Source organism: Aquarana catesbeiana, linkage group LG06, assembly GCF_042186555.1.
Source record: "Aquarana catesbeiana isolate 2022-GZ linkage group LG06, ASM4218655v1, whole genome shotgun sequence".
In the NCBI taxonomy this organism is placed as follows: Eukaryota; Metazoa; Chordata; class Amphibia; order Anura; family Ranidae; genus Aquarana; species Aquarana catesbeiana.
Window position 1 is genome coordinate 300,427,228 of NC_133329.1, and position 27,239 is coordinate 300,454,466.

General features: G+C 42.1%; 1 protein-coding gene across 2 annotated transcripts in view; it reads right to left on the reverse strand.

Annotated features, from left to right (window-relative positions):
- Nucleotides 1-27,239, reverse strand: part of ERBB4 (erb-b2 receptor tyrosine kinase 4) — a 1,370,802-nt gene that overhangs the window by 223,277 nt on the left and 1,120,286 nt on the right. For both annotated transcript variants that reach the window (XM_073633560.1, XM_073633559.1), the window contains exon 19: nucleotides 14,811-14,909. In XM_073633560.1, coding sequence (XP_073489661.1) covers nucleotides 14,811-14,909 — 99 coding nt within the window. The remainder of the gene's footprint in view (nucleotides 1-14,810; nucleotides 14,910-27,239) is intronic.

Sequence of the window (27,239 nt, forward strand, 5' to 3'; positions counted from 1 at the left end):
CACATGATGTCAGAAGGGGCGGTGCCACCAGGTGACATAGCCAGGTGTCCCCGCCCCTTGCCTATATAAGAACTGTCAAAGCACAGAGCAGGCATACAGCGGGAGGCCTCCCAGGTGGCGCAGCATTTTTTTTCTATTTTTCGGTTTGGTAGGCGGCATGATTGACGATGGATATACATCGAGGGACACTATTTTTTTATTTTTAATAAAGAACTTGTCAAAAACAGTTTCTTGTGGTTTTTACTTTTTGACACTTTGTGGGTGAATGGGTAGGGGTATGATGTACCCGATACCCAATCACATGAGGAGGGTGGGGCTTCCAGATTCAGATAAGCCCCCAGCCTGCAGACCCCGAAAACCACAGCCCAGAGTTGTTGGGAAGAGGCCCTTGTCCCTATCAACATGGAGCCCCCCGCCCCAAAGCTCTCACCACCCCATGTTGAGGGCATGTGGTGGTATGGTTCAGGAGGGGGGAGCTTGCTCGTCCCCTCTCCTTTCCTGACCTGCCAGGCTGCATGCTCGGATAAGGGTCTGGTATGGATCCTTATGAGCCACACATAAAATACACTAACAAAAAGGATATCTGATGAGCAGAAAAAGTCATCTAAGTAATAAAACATTTTTTGTAATATTTTTTATTGATAAAAGTAAAAGAGGGCAACATAAAACTAGTACCATATTTGACACTGTTTTAGATAAACGAACACATCAATATCTGGTTCGATGGACGGAGTAGCAATTCTCAATGAATTCTCAAGGTGCTCATCAGATATTTTAGTTGTCACTTTGCCCTTCATGCGCTCACAAATATAGGTGCTGCCAAAAACTGATGACATCAATAAGGTGTGAGTTGGAAGAGTAGGATATTTTTTTTTGGAAAGATAAATAAAAGTCTACTAAAGAGGCCGTCAAATTTTTCTTCAGCCACATGTGTTCGCTAAGAGTAAACACATTTTTCAAAAAATTCCCCTAAAAAAAATCAACATTTGTGAGTAAGTTTACGATTTTGTGTTGGGGCACATCCATCCATGTGATGAGACTTCACTTTACAAGGAATACCCATTCACATGCAAAGGGAAAAAAAATTTTTTTTGCTTGCACATGATTTGATGATGGAAGACAGCAAAGCTTTATTTCATTCACTAAGCTCTGGGAAAAATGCCCTTGCAATGTGCAACTTCATTTGCAACGTGAATCTATCTATGTTCTTTAGTAAACCAACCTCATAATATTCTAACCATTTACTGCACAAGTTACACTGTACTATTTGTATGATTTTGTCCACAGTTCATGTCCAAATGATATCACGGTTAAGCTCTTTGTAGGACAAACAAGGTGGTCTATAGCTGGCCATATACCAGTAGAATTTTTTGAAACAATGTGTATCTGGAACATTCAGTCAATATTTTAAAAGTAAAATGAGGTCAAATTGGCAATTGTTTTCCACTGTAGTAATGGGCAAAATCGAAGGAGAAAAATATTTCTTAAACAGAATTTGAAATGTGAATGTGGTCTTCATTCTAGCACAATTGTACATATTTTAATAAGCATGTGCATCCCAAAATTGAATGTAAAATTCTGAACATTGCAGGACAATCAAACACATTTTTTGTGGGTTTTCCTGCAAAATTTGTCGAGTCTATATTGATACTATTGAATGTTCTGCAAAATGATTTTTCAAAATTTCCATATGAATGTTCAAACAAAATTCTACTGGGGTTTGGCCAGTTTTAATATTGAAGCAGGAGATTTCCCTGACAAAATAAGAGTGTGCTCATTTAGATGCTTTAAGCCAAAATATTAATACATCTGCACTGCTCAAATGATTATTTTATGCTTTGTTTTTAAAACTGCTCAATAAAGTTTTTGTTTAAAAAAAAGCAGAGAGCGACATCGGCATTTATATTTAAAGTGCCTGTTTTAGTGATTCATATATTTCACAACAGGGCATAATCTCAATGTTTTTAGCCTCTAACGTGACAAGCTTACGCTCTGCGATATGTCATTCTGTCAGCGGATCCACACCAATGACCCTAGATCAAGCGTCACATGACCCAATGTTCAGCTCATAGCCATATGATGGGCAGCTTGATTGTCTTTGCCGCATGCAGAGTAGATAATGAAAGGACAGATGAAAGATAATTATGGGCCATAAAGACAGATTTATACAAACTGCTGGAGCAGCTAATAGAAGGAAACCAGAGAATGAACAGCCTGTGTTTAATGGTTGCCTGACAGTAAGTATTAAACTCAGTTTTGTATTAGAGATTTCATGTGCGTTTAAGAGATTGCACTTTCCTCGAAGGTGAAACAAGGATACACCATTTTTTAAAAGAAAGCACATGAAAAAAAAAGAGAAAATCAAATGTTTAATGACATAGACAGAAATGCTTGAACCTGTAACATGTGTGGAGTTGGAATGCTTTTGATAAAAGCTTGCAGGCTAAAAAATAGCTTTCAAAAACCTATTTTTCGGAATCTTTCAAAGTGTTCTATTTTTCTCCTGAACATCAGTGAAAGCAAACATAGCTGCCCTTTTTTTGGAAACAATGCCCTGTTTATTGTATCATGATGTTAAAGTTAAACTCTGGGTAAATTAAAAAAAAAAATGAATACAGTTATATATTCATTTAAAAATCATTCAATGTCTTTTCAGACTTGGCTAGAATAAGTCCTCGAAGATGTCCACAAATCAACCTCTCTTATACAGCAGAACTGTACTGGGCTGGGAGAGAGAAGGCAGTACTCTGAGCCAGGCTCTGCTTCATATGCTGGAAAGGAATATCATTTCAGAATGAGGAAGGATAGAGAGAAGCTCATGCAGTCTGCCTCTGCTCCTTCATTATCTAATGATTAAGCCAGGGGTAGAGAAATGACCAGGCTATATTGCTTAACTGCAGTGGAGAAAAACTCAGGTCACCAAAATCACTGTTCAGTCTGGCAGAGCTTTGTAAATTTTTGGACTGGCTAAATAAAGGTAAAATAGCTCCAATAAATGTATTTCAGTGTTGTATTAAGCTGTTTTTTGAAGTTCAACTGTAAGAAAAATAATGGAACATTAAGTAATAAACTGCCACACCAACTTGTGTAATGGCCATCAAGATAATAACTGCATTTCTAATGGTAAGGACTTGTTCACATCTGCAGCATGCTCTATTACATGGCCACCAGAGGAAGAAAGAAAGAGGTGGGGGAGAGTTGGTTAGGAGGAGCTTCAAAATCTGTGTCAGAACTTACTAGGGCAGAAGCCATTACCAACCTAAGAGGTGACAATCAAAGTCACATGGCAGGTAGTTAGAGATCCATGATTCCCAGATACGGTGGAATTTGGGCATGTTGCACTGAAGCTGAGCTGCCAGTTTCTTGTTAAGCATGGGGATTTACTCTCAGTTCTTCCCAGGCCTTCGCTATTGCTAGTTTTGTGGCGGTAAGGACATGAGTCATAGGGATAAATTGTGATTTCAACAAATCCCAGGGTATTTGATTAGGGGGGGCGGCTCATATGGGTTCTGTGGCTTCTCTCCAGGTTTTACATTTACCAAAAAGAGTGTATATGGACCTAGTATTATTCAATATGTATAGTTGGACCATCACTGAGTTTAAACATTATGCAGGAGAGAAAGAGTAAGGGACCTTTAAGGTACAGAGAAAAGTCAAAAAGTACATACAGTATCAAAAAAGTTGATAATTTTTATTTTTATTGGAACAGTCAAAAAATTGTACAAAAATTATCCCCATTCAACAAGACTCACACATGATAAAACATCTTAAGAGCTACCCCAGCATGCTCATGTTCCCCATGTTGCATATCTATTATTCTAAATAATGAGAACACTATCTTCTAAAAGTACATTTATAGCATAATTGCAACATTATTGGAAAGATGAGTAATGGACTACGTGTTTCATTGGATATTTTTGACTTCTTTAGGAGAAAATGGTGGGTAAACCACATAAAGTGTAATACAAAAAGAATCTATATATAATTACAAACATCAGTTATATCTAAAAAATACAGTGCCTTGCCTCTTATGCCTTGTAAATGCGGATCTATACATTATTGCATATGAATGTTCTTTTATCATGTCTGTAAGTATTAAGTATACATGATAAAATAATACATTTGTAAGTAAAAAATAGGAAAAAATCAACCACAGTCCAATTAGCTAATAATAATTAATAATCAGTGTGTTGACTGCATACAAAGATGTATCCAACCCAAAACCAGCCTTCCTTGACGTATTTTACCACTCCTGGCTTATTTACAAGGATAGGGGAAGCAAGCCAGGTGAGCATATCAGGAGTGATAAAACATGGGGGGTATGAAAATGGTGTATTGGCCTTGAAAATGTACAATTTAATGACTGTTAGAAAAAAAAACTTTTATGATACTGTATGTACTTTATGACTTTTTCTGGCCCATACATAACATAAGTTTTTAATACCTGTTGATCCTGTCAATAGACCTTTTATTGTTCTACCTTCTTAACAAGGTGACAACACTTTTTGCAGTGAAATCACACAACAGCATGGTCACTCTGTGGACTTTATGTAAGCAACAAACAATTTACAGCCTAAACCTTTTAAGCAGTTACAGCAACAGTTTTTTTTTCTTTTGGAAAAATGGGTTTCAGGTATATAAAAATAAATAAATAAATAAATAAGAACCATTACAGGAACCCCTGCCAGTGTAATCTGGTTTGTCCCAACCCCTGTAACTATTACGTCTCCTGGAGACCTTGGTTTGCAGGTAAAGGTGGAGAAAAGATAAATACAGAAATGAAAATAGGAACTTCTATACTGAATGCAATTACTTCTGGTATTAACTACATATTATTACCAGAGTACAATATTTTTCACTGTATCAATCCTTTAAAGTGTTACTAAACCCAAAACAGTAAAATCAGTTTGTATATGCAGTAAAGCATGCCTGTTATACTCACTGTGGAACCTAAGGGGTAATTCTTTGCATTGTGTAAAAAGGCCGTTTGATCCTGTCTTCTCTGATTCTCCCCTTCTTCTAGAGTCCCCAATCCATCCAAGAGCCTTTGAGAGTCACACTGCACATGCTTAGTTTGCTAGTTTTTTTTTCTTGGAAAGGTGCATGTGATCGGCACAGGGCCAATCAGCACTGTCCAGACAAAGGGTAAGGGGTCCTCCAGCCTCATAGGGTGAAAATGAAAACTCCTCCTACAAGCTTAACCAGCCGCTGATAGAAGACACAAGACTTATATACTGCTGATGAGAAAAGGTATTTAGCAGTTTATATTTACTAAAATAATTGCTTTTCTATGTCCTGTGTACTGTGGGAGACCAGATATAGTAAATGCAGGGACCTGGGTTTAGTAAAACTTTAAGGAAAATAAGTGGCAATTCTGACTAGAAAATGACTGATGGTATCATAACGGCACCATATAGACTTAATCTCAGTTCACACTGCTGCAAGGAGATTTTGATGTGTTTTTCAGTGTGATTATGTAGTGTGACTTTGATGCAACTTTGCATAATCTATAGGGCCAAATCACACTGAATATTGCACCAAAGTAGTGCAGAACCCTTTTTCAAAACTGCGCTGTGCTGAGTCGCATTGATGAAAACAGGCACCATTGAATATAATGTGTTTTAACTTATCATGCCACTCTGTGCGACTCAAGTCACATCAGAAATTGCACTAATGTGAACCAGCATTTAGCTTTCCTACAAAGTGCTGCATTAACCTTAAAATCAATGTTGTTCTATTAAAGAGGAAGTAAACCCCGATGGGGTTTACTTCCTCTTTTGCCCCCGGCAAGGCCTGCAAATGAAAAGCGATGCATACTAGCCCATTATATGACACTTACCTGCAAACAAAGCCCGCTCTGTACTCTGAGCAAGCCGCGTCCATCTTCGCCCCTCTTCCTTCAGGGGCCACGGACTCCGGCTCTGTGACTGACCGGAGTCGTGTGACGTCACTCCTGTGCATGCACGTGGGAGCCGTCAGTCATGGCACACGCTGGGGGAAGAATGTCACAGTGGTTCGTTTCTTCACGGCTCATGCGCCGATGACAACATCGGCACACTCCAAGTTAAATATCTCCTAATCGGCGCACATTTAGGAGATAGTTCCACTATCTATAGGTAAGCCTTATTCTAGGCTTACCTATAGGTAGAAGTCACCAAAAAAGGCTTACAACCACTTTAAGTAAAAAGTCACCAGAAACTATCCTGTTCACAATTGATACTCTGTAGTCAAAAGGTGGAGTGAAAAGAACAACAACGCATTAAAATAGGCATTTTGTGCAATTTCCAGTGGTTAGGGATGTGGTTCAGGTTTGCTGTTACCATGGATTTGCGGCAAATTCCTTGGTTCGCTAAGTGCAAGCATTTGGGCTAAAAATTTGCAGGGTTGCCAGCACAAATAAAGAACAACCAAAAATACAGTGTGCAGCCTTTGCCTCTGGTCAGCTAAGTCACAAAAGCCAACATTCTGAAGGAATAGATAACCCAGGCCCCCTCACTAGAAAAAGGCTGTCACAAAGCAGCCATATTGTCAGTGTATGTTGGGTGAGCTGACAATTCTGTGTAGAGAGAGAAACTTACAGTACCACTGTGCAGTATTTGTTTTTATTTCTGGCATCGGTAAATATCCCCCATGGCAGTGCCCTGCTTCCCATGCCTTTTATTTAACAGAAGCTTGCTTATTCACCTCACAAATTGCAATTGAATAACAAGATTCACCCCTAATGTGGTTTGCCACAATGGTTCTAAAGGCAAAAGGTTTTTGCCCTAATGCAATCTCTGTACTAAGCTAAAAAAACTTTCAATCCCCCCCCCCAAAAAAAAAACTTAACTGAGTCCTCCCTCTGTCCAGTGCTCTCCTCTATTCACTTTCTCACGGGACACACAGGCAGCAGCGGGAGCCATTGGCTCCTGCTGCTTTTAGTCAAATTGTGTGAGGAAGGAGCGAAGGGCATGGCTGAGCTGTGCTGTGTGTGTCTGTGAATGCACACAGCCCAGCTTAGAAGCATGCCTGCATGTCTGCCTCTATACCATGGAGCTTGCTATGGGGGCACACTCAGGAGAAGAGGAGTGGGCAGCACCGGTGGGGGACACCAGAAGAGGGTGAAACGGGCCACTCAAGCAGGTAAGTATAAGCTCATTTTTTTTATTATACCTGGTTGCTGCCCAGCCACAGTACATTTACTGTGGCAGGGTGGATCACGTACACGTAGAGCTGCACGTTTATCCGTTAAAAAAATTGCGATTCAACCCCCTCACGATCCTAATACAGCATTTCCCCGATTCACGTTAAACAAGTGCAGTGCCGTTCTCTGCTCAGAGCTGTCACAATTAAGAAAAAAAAACTCAGACGGCAAATGTTTATCAACAGCGATAAAGAGAAACAATGTATCTCTCGGGTTCTTTTAGATCAAAGGAATGAACTTTGATCTGTAAATGAGGTCAGTTTAACCACTTAAAGACTTTTTCTGACACTTGATGCTTACAAGCTTAAAATCTGTATATATATATATATATATATATATATATATATATATATATATATATATATATATATATATTATATTATATTATTTTTTATATATATATTTTTTTGCAAAGACCCTAGAGAATAAAATGGAGATAATGTTTAATGTCACACGATATTTGCGCAGAAGTCTTTCAAAAGCAATTTTTTTTAGGAAAAAATATACTTCAATGAATTAAAAATAACTAAACTGTAAAGTTAGCCCATTTTTTTGTATAATGTGAAAGATGAAATTATGCCACGAGAATTTTGGGAAAATTGTGATCTTTATTCTCAGCAAAAAAATTATGATTCTCATTTTATCCAGAATCGTGCAGCTCTATGTACATGTACGTCATCCAACCTCTTCTGGGTTAAGGGTGCACAGTGTGCCACTCTCACGACCGCTGTGTCCACCAGACACAGTGGATTGCGGCTCCCTGTACCCAGCCGCTTTGAGCGATCACATGATCACAATGTTAACAAAGCTGTTATGAATGAATTTTATTCATAACAGCTGAGAATTCTACAGGGATGCTGTGCCTGGCCCACAGCTACCACATGCACCCTGTACCATGTGATAGCAGTGGGCCAATCATAGCACACAATAGTAAATCACAGCTGTTATGAATGTAACTTATTCATGACAGTTCAAAACATTGTTGGTACGGTGATCATCAACAATCAAATAAATAAAATAAAACTGATCACCACTCCCAGAGTAGTAGTTGTGTCACTATGGTTATACTGAAGTACTCCATATATAAAAAAAAAAAAAAAAGTTATAAACTTAAAAAAAAAAGATGATGCTGAAAAAAACAAGGCCATGCCTCTTACTAAGTACCTCAGACTGTATACATTCCCAAAAGGAGCCATTTAGGGGGTATACGCACTAAGGCCTCAAGAAATTAGATAGGCGGTCTGTATATCAGGATTTATCAATTTTCAATTTTCAAATATATACTGTACATACACGATAGTCTGTATACGCTATAACTTTCACACAAATAAATTAATATACACTTATTAGGATTTTCTTTTACCAAAGATAAGTAGCAGAATACATTTTGGCCTAAATTTATGATTTTTTTTAAATGTTTTATAACAGAAAGTAGAAAATATGGGTTTCTTTTTTTTGGTCTTTTTTATTTATATAGTAAAAATTAAAAAAAAAACCCCAATGGTGATCAAATCACCAAAATAAATCTTTACTGTGTGAAAAAAATGACATCAATTTAATTTGCAGTGTTGCATGACCGCACAATTGCCAGTTTAAGTAGCACAGTGCTGAATAACAAAAAAATGGCCTGGTTATAAAGGGGTTAAAACCTTCTGAAGGCCAAGTGGTTAATAAAAAAAATGCCTTTAGAATCAAGAGTAAGATTTGTTAACTTGTTCACTAACTGAGCCTGGGCAGATTAATTTATCCCTACCAGGGTCGGGATTGACATACCGATCATTCTCCAATTATGTACAATTTAAGTTTTCTTAGTTTTTGAGTTGTTTTTTTTATTTTTTATTTTTTGCTTCATTTTAATTTTAGAGTTTGTTAAAAAAAAAACACACTGAACTGTATAACAAAGATATACAAAATAGATGTCTAAACTGTATAGTATGGCAACATTTGTGCCAAAGTCATGCTTCACTTCTTCCCCATGACATGCATTGTAAGATCTGAAATTACAAGCTCATAACAAGGTTTGTACTGTTTGAAGAATCAAAGTAAACACTGGGCAGAAACTGACTGTCTCACCATTACATTATAATTTTCCAGCAAGTTAGTCATATGAAATAACTCTCATTAGACATGCTGTAATTTCTTTCTGATTCTTGGGATGCTTGGGAATTATCCTGTCTGGTCAGTTACAATTACAAGCTACAACAGAATGTGGTTTCAACAGTCAGTGTTTAAGATAATTAATAAGCACTTGGAAGTCTGCATGACTGTGTGTCTGGTCGGAAAAAAAAAATTGCTACTTTCCTTTACTATGCTGTGCAAGTAATGAATTATACAGACAAAACAAAATTTAAAAACAATGGGAAAAAAAGCTTAAAAAGCATAATCTACTTGTAACCACGTGGTTGAATTCCCTGCACCACCCCCACTACCGTTACTTCCTTACCTACTAAATCATGGGGTTCATATCAATAAAACATTCATAAAAGTCCAATGAAGATGATCAGATGATAGCATAAAATCCCCACACCAGCTTCTGTGAGGCGTCTCTGATGATGTCAGATTGTGACGAAACGTCTCGGAACGAAACGGAGGGACTTGGGACGTATGACATAAACACGCCGTACGTTGCTGCCATCTTTGAATTTTGTTTGTTGTGCCTTTTTAAACTGAATTGCATGTGAGTTTATTACTTAGCATTAAAAATCAACTTATGATGATGATAAGATATATTGTACTATGGTACTTGTATTTGCATCCTTATAAGGTAATAAGTGAAGGAACTTGATGATTGTATCACTGGAGGTGCATGTCTTTTTGGAAGTGTTTGAAGAATCTCCCACAGCAAACAGCCATAGATGAGAGGATATCGCTTGGAATCCAGTTGAAGCTTTGATTTATGTCTGGCTTTTATTTTCAACATTGCCTATTTAGACATCTCTATAACTTGGGGGCCTACTTCGTCCGGAAAGCAGATTTGCTTCATCACTGTGGAGTGTGTATGTACATCTATCACACAGAAGCTGGTGTGGGGAGTCTAATCAACTAATCATCTTCATTAGACTTTTATAATTGTTTTATTTGTAGCCAACCGTTTACTTCCTCCCAAGCCCCATAACAGAAGGTCCATAACTAATCACACACCTAGGGATGGGATGTAAACAATGCAGGAGCTTGGGCATTGTACTGACACACTGATCATGGTTGCAATGCTCTGCAGGCTTTAAAGCAGAGTTTCACCCAGAAGTGGAAGCTCCGCTTATCTGCCTCCCCCCCCCCACGGTGCCACATTTGGCCCCTTTCGGAAGGGGAGGGGGAGCGGGTACCGGTTTTTGACCGGTACCCATCCCCACTTCTGAGAAATCTCACTGCATAGAGATTGCTCGGAAGTTTGGCCCCCGTCTCCTTCCCCCGCCGCCAGGTCATTCAGAAAGCACAGCGTGCTTCACACATGTGCAGTTGGGAAACAGCTGTTAAGTCGAAAGGCTTCACTGCCGGTTTCCCTTACCACAAATGGCGGTGGCAGCACCCGAGAGCCAATGAAAACATTAACCGGGGTGCTGACATTGCTGGATTCCAGGACAGGTAAGTGTCCTAGTATTAAAAGTCAGCAGCTACAGTATGTGTAGCTGCTGACTTTAATTTTTTTGCTGGGGGGGACTCCTCTTTAATGCAAAAATGTAATAAATATACTTTTTTTTATTTTATCAACGTGAGTGCATTTATTAAATCGTTGTAAAAGGTAGACTGTGTCCCTAAAGTCTTACTGAACTTTCATACACTCCAGAAGCATCAAAATAAAAGCTGCTCAAATTGTCATGTTTTTTTTTTTTTCTTTTTTCTAGAAGGTAACTACAGCCTGAGTTAAAAATATTATCCTCTGCCAGTATGTTGTAAATAAAGACTTTTGCTTTCTGTGTTGAAGCAGTGGCCTCTCTGCAGATGTCTGAAACCCAGGGCCAGAAGAAGGGGGGGCAGCTGCTCTGGACACAGTGCTTTAATTCAGAAATGGGGGCACCCTTACCCTAATCCTAAGGGAAAGGGAGGGAGTTTGGCATCTTTGCCCTGGGCGCTGGATGACCTTGTTCTGACACTGCTGACACCCCTGCTGAGTCGGAGCTAGAGATCTCCAATCAGTAGGGAACATACACCTTTCCAGATAGCAAAGTTATAGGTATAACTTAGCAGAGGACACACCGGACCTCTGCAATGAGACCACTGCTTCAAAAGTGAGCAATCCAAAGGGAAGGGAAAGTCACACTTTGACACTTTGACAGTTGCCACTGGTACAGGTGTCACCAACCACAGATTGTGCTCTACTCTATTCCTCTAGAAATGCATAGAGGGGCTTGTAGAATAAAATCTATTTTAAATTACATGTTGATAATCTTCCCATAATAGGAATTTAGTACTCAGGAATGTTTTAATACATTGAAGTACTATGTTACCTTTATATCCTAACGCCTGTGGAACATTGTGATTCCTCATTAATGGAAATGACATGCTGATGCCTTCCTCGTCATTAAATGTTCTGCATTTTCTGTAATGATTGATGCCAGTTCATTGTGTATACAAAAGGGGAGGATTATGTCAGAGTCATCTGTCAGATTAAACACTCCATTGTCTGCAATGTATTGATTTGTTCTAAATTACAGACCACCAAATTAGTAATGCATTATTTCTTGAATAGGAAAAAACATCATAAAAATGAATAAATAATATACTTTAAAATGTGGTTGAAGAAATTGCTGGGCTGTTAATATGCTTTTTTGCATGAAAGGTTTCCTGGTATCTTCACATGTTGGGTGAAGATAGTCCCCTGCATTGTAGGGATCATGTGTGATTCATGTTTTAGTGGATCAGTACTTTGCAGCACCTGTATCTCACCACAGCACAGAGAAGGTAGCAGCACTAGTATTTCCAATATGTGTAGCACACCAGAATTAAATTACTGTTAGGCATAAGGTAATATGTCAGAGATACAGTCAGGGGTTAGGCTTCATGCACACGAGACGCCGGTGCAAACTCTGCTGAACACATGTTTTTAAAAGCTGAAACCAGCATTTAGAAACGCCCGTTTTGCCGCACCTGCATGCCGCGTTTAGCTGCATTTTGCCGCGTTTGCGTCTAGAAGCATTTAGTTAAGATAACAAATACCCTCCCCAAGCACTTTTCTGCATATCTCGGGGCCACTTGGTGCTAGAAACCCCAATTTTGGATATGTTGTAGTGCTAGTTCCACTGTGTTTTTACACCAAATTTGGGGTTCCTACCACCAAGTGGCCCCAAGATACAGGGCCCAAAATCAATTTGCAAAATGTCATTCTCTGCTGCAGAAGTGCTTGACATTTTCCGACCCGACTTTGAGGCCCCGTTTCTCTGGGCCACTTGGTGCTAGGAACCCCAACATACAAAGCCATTCACAACCCTGCCACGAGCTACATCACCAATCTTGTCTCCAAATATCACCCAAATCGTCCTCTCCACTCTTCTCTAGACCTCCTACTCTCAAGCTCTCTCGTCTCCTCCTCCCATGCTCATTTCCAGGATTTCTTCAGAGCCTTTCCCATCCTCTGGAACTCACTACCTCAACCTATCCGGCTATCCCCTACTCTTGCTACCTTCAGGCGATCCCTGAAAATGCATCTCTTCAGGAAAGCCTATCACGTCTCCAACTAATCTTTCACCACTTCCATCAGTTCATTCTCCACAGTTACAACCTTTTGTACCACCTGCCCCACCCTATTAGATTGTAAGCTCTTCTGAGCGGGGGCCCTCTTAATCCTCTAATCCTCTTGTATTTTATTGTATTATAACTGTATTGTCTCCTTCTTATATTGTAAAGCACTGCGTAAACTGGCGCTATATAAATCCTCTATAATAATAATAATAATGAGGATTTCTAGCCTTTGACAACTTGATAAAAAAAGTATATATATATATATAATATATATATATATATATATATATATATATATATATATATATATATATATATATATATATACATATATATACACACACACATATATATAGTCTGTCTTTCAGATTTCACTTCTACTTCTCGAATCCTAAGGTCATGGCCTGGAAGCATCAAACCTGTGTCTGAGGCACGAGGCAATGGTCAAGGGGCAAATAGGCCTGTAATATAGGATTGTGTAAAACTAAGAAATCAAACAAGTAGAAGGCAACAGCACAAACAGGAACTCATCAAAAATTGGTTACACCCAGGACTTACATTTAAAGCACTCACAGTGCCAGCAATACATTCCCACCAGTGCCAGCAATGAGTGCCCAACACTGCCAGCAATCAGTGCATATCAGTGCCCACCAGTGCCAGCAATCAGTGCCCACAAGTGCCAGCATACAGTGGCCATTAGTGATGCCAGTCAGTGCTGGCTATCAGTGCTGCCCATCAATGTCCATTACTGCTGCCCATCAATGCCCATCACTGCTGCCCATCAATGCCACCCATCAATTCCCATTAGTTCCCATTAGTGCCGCCTATCAGTGCCCATCAGTGCCACCTATCTGTGCCCACCAGTGCTGCCTATCTGTGCCCACCAGTGCCTCCAATCAGTGCCCACCAATGGCACCCATCAGTGTCCACCAGTGCAACCCATCAGTGCCGCCTATCAGTGCCCATAAGTGCATTATATTTGTGCCTCCTCATCAGTGCCACCTAATCAGTGCCCATAAGTACCGCCTCATCAGTTCCCATAAGTGCCACCTCATCAGTGCCCATCAGTGCAGCCTATCAGTGCCGCCTCATCAGGGCCCATCAGTGAAGGAGAAAAATTACTTATTTACAAAATTTACTGACAGAAACTAAAAAAAAAAAGTTTTTTTTTCAAAATTTTCGGTCTTTTTTTTTTTTTTCTTTTAGTAAAAAAAACCCAGAAGTGATTAAATACCACCAAAAGAAAGCTCTATTTGTGTGAAGAAAATTATAAAAAATTTCACATGGTTATAGTGTTTCATGACCGCGCGTGACAGCGCTGAAAGCTGAAAAATGGCCTGGGCAGGAAGGGGGTGAAAGTGCCCTGTATTGAGGTGGTTAATAAACAAATTGAACAGCATTAGCTCCAAGATAGAACTCAGGGCACACCACTCACAACTTAGACCATTCAGAGAATGAGCTCACTCTCTGGAATACCTCACTCTCTGGACCCATTCATGGAACCAGTTGTCTATCTATGTACATATAAAATAAAGTTTAAACATTTACAGTATCAAGGTACAGTATGAAATGCTTTTTCAAAATTCAGATATACTACATATACTGGTGTTCCACCATCTAAATTCTCACTTACTTCCTCATAGAATGATAACAGGCTGGTTTTACAAGAATGGTATTTTAAAAATCCATGCTGGTTATCACATTTTTTACAGACAACTTTCTGAATAGAGACTCTTGTCATTCCCTCAGATACTTGACATACTATTAATGTTAGGCTGACTAGTATACATCTCCTTTTTTTGTAGGTAGCTAGACCAATGCCTGAGGATTAGTATTTGAGCTGACTTTTTCTTGGTAGAGAGGCAAACATTTATTTCCCTTGTTAAAAAGCTGAGCCAAATCTATAATGATGTCATTTTTGCATATATTTCCATCAAACAGTGTTACTTACATCCATGAATTCTGCATTGGCTTTAGGTCCAGTTGTTTCATTCAAGATTTTAATGGCCACAGGGATTTTTACTGTCTCCCCTTCTGGAACCCAGATACCCTAGACAATAAAAAATTGGTAATTTAGTACAGAGCATATATCAATTTTATGTTTATGAATGTGATGAAGACCAAAGACCTTCATTATAAGTGTTACTGCTCATACTTTGCTTTTTCATGTACTCATAAATAGTCATGCAAAATAGTCATGATACAATAATATCAACTGTTAAAAAATATTGTTTGGTATCTGTCTCCTTATCACTCATCTGCTTTGCTGAAAAAAAAAGTTGCACACGCCAGGTAATTTTATGGTATACAGCATCCCCCAGTATTTCCACAGACATGTGAGAACTATAGGCATTTGAAATAACAGGGATACTGGCGAGACAAAGCCTTACAAGAAGCAGTCTTCTCAAATTTAGGTTGTGCTTCATTGAGCTTCTAGGAGCTATCCTGACAGTTCACTTCAAACTCCAAATCTGATAAAGAGATTTTTGTAATGTTTCTGACCTTGCATGGGTAAATTAAGTGAACACAGTCTAATTTAACAAAATTCCAGTAAACTAGTAACAGCTATGATCTTAGAACTATATCAGTCAGGAAACCAAAGATGACTGATACAAAATTACGCATGTATTAAAATCTCTTCCACTGCAGCAAGACCAAAATCAGATGTAGCGCCCTGCCTTTGTTAGGCTAAATTTTGTTTTGGCTCTGCTGTGCTCAGTGGAGCAGCAATCTAGCTCTGATCAGGTTCCCCTAAGCTTAGTGGTTGATTTCCCATGTCTGCTTTTAGAGGAAGCTACTAGGGATAGAGTAGAAGGGTCAACCACTGAAGTTATGAATATTTGACCTCAGTCAATCCCTCGGAGGAGCACCCAGAAGTTGGCTGGGAGGGAAGATAAATGTTCGGGAGGCTTGCTTAGAGTGTCTTTTTGTCTTGGGGCTGCTGTCCCTGGGATGTAGCCTGTGTGTTGGAGAGCTGATGTTGGGCCTCAGCATGTACTTGGCTGAGGCCTGGAAGGAATCTGGATTGAAAGAAATTTGTGGGAGGGCATCACCTGTGGAAGATGGTCTAAACAGGGATCATTTTACTTTCAATATGTCTTTATTTTGATAAAGGAAAGAAACCATATACGTGTGAATATGGATCAACGTTGACATTGAAGAACAACAATAGTAGTAGTAATAATAGTAATAATGTTAATCAGAATAATAAAAATAACTGCAGAAGTAGCTACAAATCATAGGAAAGGGGGATGAAGTCAGGTAAGAGATGAGTATGGTAAGGGGGGAAAAGTGTAGAGAGCAGGAAGGTAGGTAGGTATGACAACCTACAATTGTGTTTGTACATATGAAAATACAGAAATAAACATTCAAAGCTATTAATTATGTGTTTAAAGTTGAAGATTAAGATGATTAGTCCTTCCAAATGCCGTTAGGCCATGGAGGGGAAGGAATGGATTCTGGAGTGTGGCGTGGAATGGGATTACGCATTCACTCTATGAGTGCGGGGAATAGAGCACTCTGGATAACAAGGCGACTTTACCAGACAGTACATGACTGGCTCTTGAAATGTGATTAATGCACCACAGCAGCACTTCAGAAGAGGGAAGCATACTCTATAGGAAAAACTTAACAGAGAAGATGGTGCTTCTAAGTGCAGTAATAAAACACTTTAATGACAAGGGAGGGCTTAAAACACTTACAAGATGGAAGTAAAAAACAGGCATATCAATAAATCTATAAAGTCCAGCAGGATGCCTCCTGGGGGTCAAGACAGCTGCAGGTGGAGATTCCAGCTAACCAACGGTGGGAAACACTGTGTCTCTGATCCAGGAGGGAAAGCCTTACTGTTCCACACTGGCCCTAACAGCATGGCTCTCCCTCCTAAATAAGAGACGCAGTGTTTCCCACTGCTGGTTGGCTGAAATTTCCATCTGCAGCTGTCTTTACTCCCAGCAGGCATCCCACTGGACATTATGGATTCATAGATATGCCAGTTTTTCATTTCCATCTTGTACGTTTTTTTAATCCTTCCTTGCCATTAAATGTTTTAATACTGCACTTAGAAGCGCTTTCTTCTCTGCTTCATGTTCAATCTATGATTCTAGGATAGGGAGTTTTAGGAGGGATGACTGATCCAAGGGGACCAATTTGAGAATGATTTGTCCTGAAGAAGAGGCGCTTTAGCAAACATGAATTCAAATAGAGCATGTTCATTTAAGATATGAATGGTGGCCAAAATATCAGGAGGTGTTGTTTGTTTCCATTTTCTAGTAATGTTAAGCTTAGCCGCTACGAATATGTGGATTAGTACAGTGTGAAATTTAGAAGGCCAGAAATCTATGCCTATTCCCAACAAGGCCAGCCCCTAAACAGGAATCCTTTTGTCACAGAAGAGTGTTGCATGGAAGGTGGTGGGGAACAGCTGTCCTTGGACATTGTGAGTAGGACCCTTTGCTTAAGACTCCAGGTGTGCGTGTGCTTTATGAGTTAAATGCCAGACATTGCTGCAAGGACTGGGACTTCTCATAAAGAGTCTCAGAATAGCTGGCTGTCCCCTCTACCTCCAATAAAGGCTGCTGCTAGAGGTAAAAATACTGTATGTATTGTTCCAAGCATATATGTATTCTGTCTCACTCATGGGCATTCCCAATTTTCAAAGAACCGTAAATGTTAACAGTGCACAGATTGTTAAGAAAAATGTCAGTTCGGGACATACCTGAAGTCATTACATACCTTCAGCGCCCAGCCTTCTGATTTTCACAGCAGCAACTTTATTGTTAAACCCTTTTTTGTCTATTTTTACTTGACCCTTTTCCATTTTAACAGTTTCCTTGCACTAAGTAGTTATTTTCTATTGTACTAACTCCAGGCAGTCTACTTAGCTGTTTTTTTTTTTTTTTTTTTTTTTTATATTTCTAAAAGTTTTTTGCTCAAGATCCTCAGCTCAGTCCAAATCATAAAAAAAGAATGTCAAAAATGTTCTTAATGTTTATCTGTATTTATCAGGGAAGATGGTATCCAAGTTATTAACTCAAAAACTTAAGCAGGTGAATTTTTTTAATGTAACACAAATATTAGTAATGTACCACGGTGCTAAAAGGGTTTTAGGTCACCCAAGATTCTAAATTATTCAGGTTGAGGGGCTTCAGAATGCCTATTTCATTCAGAGGAAACTGAGTTTGCAGTTTCTCCAGTGGATGGTAAAACCCAGTTTGAGACCTGGAGCACAGAGATTTCATAGAGATTTGGGAGGGAGGAAATCTCCAACATTGGGGCCAAGATTTGCAGGCAAACAGCACATTGATGGCGCTGGTGTTCATCTGATGGTCTGAGACCTGACGGTAGATCCCTCCCAAGAAGTTTGAGTGGTTGTAAGGAAGCAGCCAGAAGTTTGGATATCTGTATGGTGCAGTCTGTGATAAAACAGACACAAGGCCCAAGCCTGGGGGCTGGAGCAGCAGGGAGCAACCAGAAGGAGAGCTGACAGAGGAACAGCATTTGTACCTGAACACAGGGATGCAAAGCATATGGTCTGAGCGGTGGAGCTACTAATGAGAGCCAAGAGGCTGAATTTTACTTTATTTTGTGTTGATGGTGGAAACCCCTACAAAAGAAACCGTTTGCTCTGTTGAACTTTTTCATCTGTTTTATTAAAAGCAGGCCAACAAGCTCTTAAATGGCATATCTGGCATTGACTGTATTTACTGGTGAGCACTACATTTAAGCTAAATAACCCCCAAACATCACAATAAACAATTTTCCTGGGTCCCAGCACATTTAAAACATCCAAAGGATGAAGACTTAGACATTATTCCCACCACTTGCATTCTTGGTTATGTCACTGCAAGTATTGGAAAAGTTAACTGAAGCCTCAAAAGGTGAACACTTTCACTAAAGCACCCCACCCCCACCCCCCAAACCTTTAACTCCCTGAACACTTAATTCCTGAAAATTAGCTCTTAACATTTGAAGAATATCTAGACCCAGTTTATTTTGTTGTTGTTGCTGCAATCTGTTTCCCATCAAGAAAATGTCCCTTTATTTCCTGTTCTATAGATGCAACAGGAAATAAGGATATCTGACCAAAGTGAGGGAAATGCCTTCTCAGGCAGTTGTAGGGTGGCCACGTGTCCTGGATTGCCCGGGATTGTCCCTTACTTGAGTTTTTTGTCCCGTGTCCCGGGTACCTTCATTCCGGGACAATACAGTGTCCCGGAATGAAAAAAAACACACACCACCGGCTTGCACCAGTCCGACTGCCACCCTTATCATTTTACAGTACAGTTCTTCCTTAAACACACAAAGATATGGCAGCTGACTGGTTGCTAGGTTAGGGCCGCCCGCCCCGCGTCTAGCAACCAGTGACGTCACGTCAGCACTCAGCAGTCACGTGGGAGAGTCAGTGCAGTGGGCACCCGCACGGCGCACTCTAGACTCTACGGCTGAGCAGCGCGCCTGAGAGAGAGAGCAGCCGCCAGCCTGCCAGCAGAGCCAGACAGTCCAGTCCACGCTTACTAGCCTGCCCACAGTGCCCTGTGCCCAGCCCCAGTCAGTGGTGGTGCCTGCCACTGCCAGTCCCGGACCCGCCGCCGAGCCGACTACAGCAGCCGCACATTGCCAGCGGCCAGCCAGCAGCGTAACCCGGGCTGACTCCGAGCTGCCCGCCGTGACTGAGTCCTGACTGAGCCGCCTCCTCGTCCGAGTCCTCCCTCCGGGCTCCGGCTCCCTCCCACCCACAAGGTCCGCCCGCCAGAGTACGTCCTGAAAGGTTAGTGTAACTTCCACAGTCAGTGAGCAATGCATGCACACAGCACACTCCCTCTCTCAAATCTGCTGCTGTCCCCAGACCCCCACCCCCCTCAGTTCTGCTGCTGTGTCCCCCACACAGCCACACTCCCTCTCAGTTCTGCTGCTGTCCCCCACCCCCCTCAAATCTGCTGCTGTCCCCCACTCCCTCTCAGTTCTGCTGCTGTCCCCCCCACTCCCCCTCAGTTCTGCTGCTCTCCCCCCCACTCCCCCTCAGTTCTGCTGCTCTCCCCCTCCATCTTTCCTCCATGTCCCCCTCCATTCTGCTGCTGTCCCCCTCCATTCTTCCTCCGTGTCCCCCTCCGTTCTTCCTCTGTGTCCCCCTCCATTCTTCTTCTGTGTTCCCCTCCGTTCTTCTTCTGTGTCCCCCTCCGTTCTTCCTCCGTGTCCCCCTCCGTTCTTCCTCCGTGTCCCCCTCCGTTCTTCCTCCGTGTCCCCCTCCGTTCTTCCTCTGTGTCCCCCTCCGTTCCTCCTCTGTGTCCCCCTCCATTCTTCCTCTGTGTCCCCCTCCGTTTTTCCTCTGTGTCCCCCTCCATTCTTCTTCTGTGTCCCCCTCCATTCTTCTTCTATGTCCCCCTCCATTCTTCTTCTGTGTCCCCCTCCGTTCTTCCTCCGTGTCCCCCTCCATTCTGCTGCTGCCCCCTCCGTTCTTCCTCCGTGTCCCCCTCCATTCTGCTGCTGTCCCCCTCCATCCTGCTGTCCCCCACCGTTCTTCCTCTGTGTCCCCCTCCGTTCTTCCTCTGTGTCCCCCTCCGTTCTTCCTCTGTGTCCCCCTCCGTTCTTCCTCTGTGTCCCCCTCCATTCTTCTTCTGTGTCCCCCTCCATTCTTCTTCTGTGTCCCCCTCTGTTCTTCCTCCGTGTCACCCTCTGTTCTGCTGCTGCCCCCTCCGTTCTTCCTCCGTGTCCCCCTCCATTCTGCTGCTGCCCCCCTCCGTCCTGCTGTCCCCCTCCGTTCTTTCTCTGTGTCCCCCTCCGTTCTTCCTCTGTGTCCCCCTCCGTTCTTCCTCCGTGTCCCCCTCTGTTCTTCCTCCGTGTCCCCCTCCGTTCTTCCTCCGTGTCCCCCTCCGCTCTTCCTCCGTGTCCCCCTCCGTTATAATGCTGTCCCCCTCCGTTCTTCCTCCGTGTCGCCCTCCATTCTGCTGATGTCCCCCTCCGTTCTTCCTCTGTGTCCCCCTCCGTTCTTCCTCTGTGTCCCCCTCCGTTCTTCCTCTGTGTCCCCCTCCGTTCTTCCTCTGTGTCCCCCTCCGTTCTTCCTCTGTGCCCCCCTCCGTTCTTCCTCTGTGTCCCCCTCCATTCTTCCTCCGTGTCCCCCTCCGCGGCGCGGGGGGGGGGTGTCCCTGAATGGCAGTTTGGAAATGTGGTCACCCTAGGCAGTTGTCACTGAAGCAAGTGTCCTGTTTTGAATTTTCTCTTATTTTCTGTCTTGGTGACAATGGTCACCAGAACATATATAGAGAATGAATCTCTCTAATAGGGATACAGACAGCAATAACAATCTTACAGGAATTCCAACCCCTCACCACTCCTCCAAAAGCTAAACATTTTTTGACTTTAGATATATTTTATTTTCTATCACTAACATAATAATTCTATAATCAACACTTTGGGTTGATTTGAACTCCTGCACTGTGTTATGCCACATGTTAACATGTGTTGTGTTAGGACAGCTCATTCATTTAAATAGGCTGCCTAAAACACTAAAAAATACTAATTTTTGTAATGCAGCACACTACACCACATGTCCATTGGAAAGGGACACTGGGGTGCCATTCAGAATGAATTGTATGGCATTGCACAGTATTGCCCCGTACACACGGTCGGACATTGATCGGACATTCCGACAACAAAATCCATGGATTTTTTCCAACGGATGTTGGCTCAAACTTGTCTTGCATACACACGGTCACACAAAGTTGTCGGAAAATCCGATCGTTCTGAACGTGGTGACGTAAAACACATACGTCGGGACTATAAACGGGGCAGTGGCCAATAGCTTTCATCTCTTTATTTATTCTGAGCATGCGTGGCACTTTGTGCGTCGGATTTGTGTACAACGGATTTTGTTGTCGGAAAATTTTATAGCCTGCTCTCAAACTTTGTGTGTCGGAAATTCCGATGGAAAATGTGTGATGGAGCCTACACACGGTCGGAATTTCCGACAACAAGGTCCTATCACACATTTTCCGTCGGAAAATCCGACCGTTTGTACAGGGCATAAGTGTGTAAGATGTTTGTGCACATTGCTACCTCGCAATATTGTGAAGGGGCCCTTAAAGCTCTGCTTTCTGCACAAGCTATTTGCAGCACAGTGATGATGTCTGACTTTTACAAGGCAATATCCCAGATTACAAAGGCACTTGGTGCACATAAAACAGATTTACATCTTTTATGACTATTAAGAAATATATTTAAATTGAAGCTTTTGTGCCTTGAGTTCAGCTTTATAAAATTGCTAAAAATGCTATAAAATTTTCCTACAACAAAATCCGTTGTCGGAAATTCCGATCGTGTGTACACAAATCCGACGCACAAAGTGCCACGCATGCTCAGAATAAATTAAGAGATGAAAGCTATTGGCCACTGCCCCGTTTATAGTCCTGACGTACGTGTTTTACGTCACCGCGTTCAGAACGATCGGATTTTCCGACAACTCTGTGTGACCGTGTGTATGCAAGACAAGTTTGAGCCAACATCCGTCGGAAAAAATCCATGGATTTTGTTGTCGGAATGTCCGATCAATGTCCGACCGTGTGTACGGGGCATTAGTCAACCTTTATTCATATTGATAACCCCTAAACGGAGTATAGATGAATGATCCCACACACAGTCAAAGGTTCCAAAAAAATGATATTTATCTATACAAAGGCATACAGCTAAAAGCCTAACATGGTTCAACCCTAAAAAAAAAAAAAAATAGATCTTAATCATAGCTGCCCCAACCCCTAAAATGGAATCTTAACTTCTGAACTAGGACCTAATATTAACCACTATTCTGCTCCAAAGAAAGAGTAAAAAATGGTTTAATACCTATTCATTTTATATGTGTTGGACAATGACTCTGAGATATAATAATGAAATGTGATGTGAAATATACCCAGGTGCCACAATGATCTGATAGGAGATTTGATGTGTAGTTTGGAGAGGGGTGCTTCAGTTCTGTGAATTGAGCCATATTGCCTTTGGCTATACAAGAACTGCCCAGCAGGCACCTCCTGTCCTTATTTAAACACTCAGAATGATAGCAAATATCAACCCATACAGCTACTTATTTCAAGGAAGATTTAACAGTGTCTCCACTTGCTAAACTAAAGCTTGAATGAAGCAGAAATAAATGCAAAAAAAAGTTGAACTTGTGACTGTAACTGTGGAGTGTAACTTTAACATTTCAAGTCACATCATGAAATGGATTTGCCGACATGCTCATGCCCATTGGTCAATTGAACTATTAGGGCAGTCAGGTTCCATCAAATATTATTCCTGCACTTCTGTTTGCATTTTCATTTCATGCATAGGGGAATGGTTCTGTGTTACCATGGTAACAACAGATGGCATTATCTCCTTGTTCACACAGGAGTTTATAAGATGCACACCCATAGGAAGCATTTTTCTGGTTATCAGCTTTCTGCCTTTGGAAGACTATGAAATTAACCAACTGCAGCAGATATTACCCTTTTTCAATAACGTTCTATAACAAACAAAGGAAAATCCTTTAAATACCGTAAACACTGTTTCTTACTCAAAAGAACTTGTAATGTATTTTTTGAAAAAAAAAAAAAATATATATATATATATATATTAGTAAGTTAAATTATATACTGTATTTTCCTGCATAGATTCAAACATGACTGGTTCATTTAGCAGGTAACTGCGCGTGCACTGGTGGGAATTTAGATTTTGTAGCAAAGTATGAGTATTCAAAAAAACATGAACTGTTGGAATGACTTGAAGATTGGTTTGGGAAGCATTGTTTTGATACAGTACAGACATGTTAGAGGTCTTTTGAGGGGAACAATTTGTCTCTCTGCTGTAAGGTGCAGATGCAGAAACTCCAGTCAGAGTAAATAGCTGGAACTATTTCCTTTACTAACAGAGGCACCCGCTGGGAGTGCTGTATAAACTGTATGTACCATCAGCTACAGTATATATACAGTATACAGCACTGTGTTTTGGTAGCAGGACGTCACAATCTCCCCCTCAGCCAATCAGAGCAAGCCTTATATTCATTTAGAAAATGCAAGGCTTCTTGTGAATAGCTGAGCAATGCTTATGCATCAATTTTTTTTCCCCAGAATGACATGGGAAGTCCCTGTTCCACTGCTGGAACACAGCACTGTATACCGTAGGTAGGAGATACTGCATATAGTTTATACAGTGCTCCTAGCAGGTGTATCTGTTACTAAGGCCCTATTCACACCTGAGCGTTTTTCAGCTTGTAAAATGCTCAGCTCTGAAGCTCCAAAACACCAAAAAAAACAAACAAAACCCCATTCATTTCAATGGCCCCTGTTCACATCTAAGCGTTTTGTTACCTGAAGCTCAAAAAAGTTATTTTTGGCAGATTACAAGCATTTTCGGCCCCATAGACTTCGATAGAGAAATGCCTGACTTGAGCAGAAAAATACTTGTAAAATGCTGAAATAGCAGCTCTCAGCCTCTAATTTCCGCTCCCTCTCCTCCCCCTAGTGCTTTCTACTGGCTAAAATGCCTGAAACCATAAAACGGTTGTAATACACTTCTGAATTGCTTTAAAAAAGCTTGTAAAAAGCTGCAAGAAAAGCTTGTAAAAAGCTGCAAAAAAAGCTTAATAAAAACGCCCAAAAAACGCCAGCAAATCAATACGATCAGGTGTGAATGGAGCCTAAGAGTGGATTCTTTTTTTAATCAAATTTTATTTAAAGATTTTTTTCTTTACAAGTACAGAATGACAAGTGCAGAGAGACAAGCTGTCACACAAAATAAGAGAACTAAAAATAGAAAAGTAAAGAAAAAATTAAGAGTAGGTTCAGACGTGCATCTAAATCTAACTATTCTTTGAAGCACGATGTGCATTTGGATCATGGTTCAGAGATAATTGACAGGTAGTCAGGAGGAGATGTGATGCTTCCTCACAGCCTGTTTTCACCCCAATTTTGCTGACAAACTCTCTGCAACTACGTGCAATGCAACCACAGTGCAATGTAAGGCATTGTGGCCCTTCCAGCTTACCTAAGTGTGACGCATTCGGAGGGCTTACCACCCGCTAATCGCTACATGTCAGGTAGATTTTGCTACAGGTGCAAAGCGAAGCATCTCGGCAATAGCATGTAAGCACCCTGATCCCTTGCTTATTGCAGCTTAAGGGGGGCAATAAAAATGTGGCTTAACCATGCATTTGTACAACCTCCCCAAATGCACGTTTACATGAAGCCTAAAGGCTATAGTTTGTTTGGGCCAGCTTAACTCAAACAACCTATTTAAAGTCATAGTAAACCTAGAGTTAGGATTTAAGGCAAGCAGGTCTACTGGTATTAGGTTGCCCCCAGGGCTCAATATATGAAATTATATACTCTGGCTGTAGACTGTCACTAGAAGACCCAGGATAGAATAAATGTGCTGTACAGGAATGAGAGAAAAAAGATGAAGGGCACTCTAGAGACGTCAGGACTTGTGGCTAGGATCAAGCATAATAGTAAATGTAGCAACAGTCAGGGCAGCCAGCAGAAAGTAGGGTTTTTCGAGAATGTAGTAGAGTCAGCAACAGGAACAAACAAACAAGATACTTTTGGCCAGCAGGAAATGCTACCACAAGAAAAGAAGCACAAGCAAATTTACTTTCATTAAGGCGCCTCCTGAACAGGGGCGGATCCGGGGGGGGGCAACGGGGCAATTGCCCTCTCCGAGAAATGCGGGTGACTGTGAGAGCAGGGTGTGAGAGAGAGCCCGCCGGTGGGCGGCTCGGTAAGTGAGAGAGCCGCCGGGCAGCTCCGTGAGTGAGTGAGAGAGCCGCTGGGCGGCTCCGTGAGTGAAAGAGCCGTCGGGCGGATCCGTGAGTGAAAGAGCCGCCGGGCGGCTCCGTGAGTGAAAGAGGAGCCGGGCGGCTCCGTGACTGAGAGAGCCGCTGGGCGGCTCCGTGAGTGAAAGAGCCGCTGGGCGGCTCCGTGAGTGAGGGAGGCGCCGGGCGGCTCCATAGGTTAGAGAGAGAGAGAGCCGCCGCTGACATGTGCGCTCAATGTGTTTGTCGGCGGGCTGCTGCCTGCTGGCCAATCAGGGAGCCGGCGGGCGGGGGAGCAGAGAAATGACATCATCTCTCACCGCCCGCCCTGCATCCCTGCAGTTCAACTCCCCCCCCTCCATGCAGGCAGCTGCGGCAGCAGAGATATTACATCATCTCCCTGCTGCCTGTCTCTGGGACACAAGAGACCACCTTAGCAGGTGGCAAGTGACAGGCGACGTGGCAAGTGACAATCCGCAACATGTGGCAGGTGACGTGGCAAGTGACAATCTTCATCTGGTGACAGGCGATGTGGCAAGTGACAATCTGCATCTGGTGACAGGTGACGTGGCAAGTGACAATCCGTAACATGTGGCAATTGAGATGGCAAGTGACAATCCGCAACGTGGCAGGCGACATGGCAAGTGACAATCTGCATCTGGTGACAGGCAACGTGGCAAGTGACAATCCACAACATGTGGCAGGCAATGTGGCAAGTGACAATCTGCATCTGGTGACAGGTGACGTGGCAAGTGACAATCCGCAACATGTGGCAGTCGACGTGGCAAGTGACATGGCAAGTGACAATCCGCAACGTGGCAAGTGACATGGCAAGTGACATGGCAAGTGACAATCCGCAACGTGGCAGGCGACGTGGCAAGTGACAATCTGCATCTGGTGACAGGCGACGTGGCAAATGACAATCCGCAACATGTGGCAGACGATGTGGCAAGTGAAAATCTGTATCTGGTGACAGGTGACGTGGCAAGTGACACACTCGGGGCTCCCACTGATTCTGCATTATGATGAGTTAATTTTATAACAATGTAATTATAGTAATAATGCGCTTCAATCATCCTAACACCATAACAACCATGGTGCCGTGTTGATTGAAGCTCCAACACCAGCCATTTCCCCGATAGATGTACCCCAAAAAAAATATTTTCTGGCAGTGTCCCTCCCGAGACTAGACTCTGGATCCGCCCCTGCTCCTGAACCATGGACCAATCCCAGAGCTGCTGAGCAGGTGGCCAGTCTCGTTCCTCCACAGCTGACAAGGAAGACAGAAGAAGTACAGGGCAGTAGCAACTAAGTGCTGGCAGGAGCTGGGAGGGCGCGTCTTGTTGCCCACCACTTAGGACAATAGCAAAACAGAGGAGACATTGCTCTGCATCTCATTGCCAAGCAACCAGGATGCAGATCATTGCTGAAAAGAGAGAGCTGCATCCCCTTGCAAACAGGATGCAAACCACCACTTGGAGCCATGGGTAGATAGCAAGGGCTGACTGCAGACAGGTAAGAATGCAGGCTGCCTAACATCTGCGGAATACGTACAACTTATAGCTCTCTCTATCTCTCTCTGTTGATGGAAGATTTGGCTCA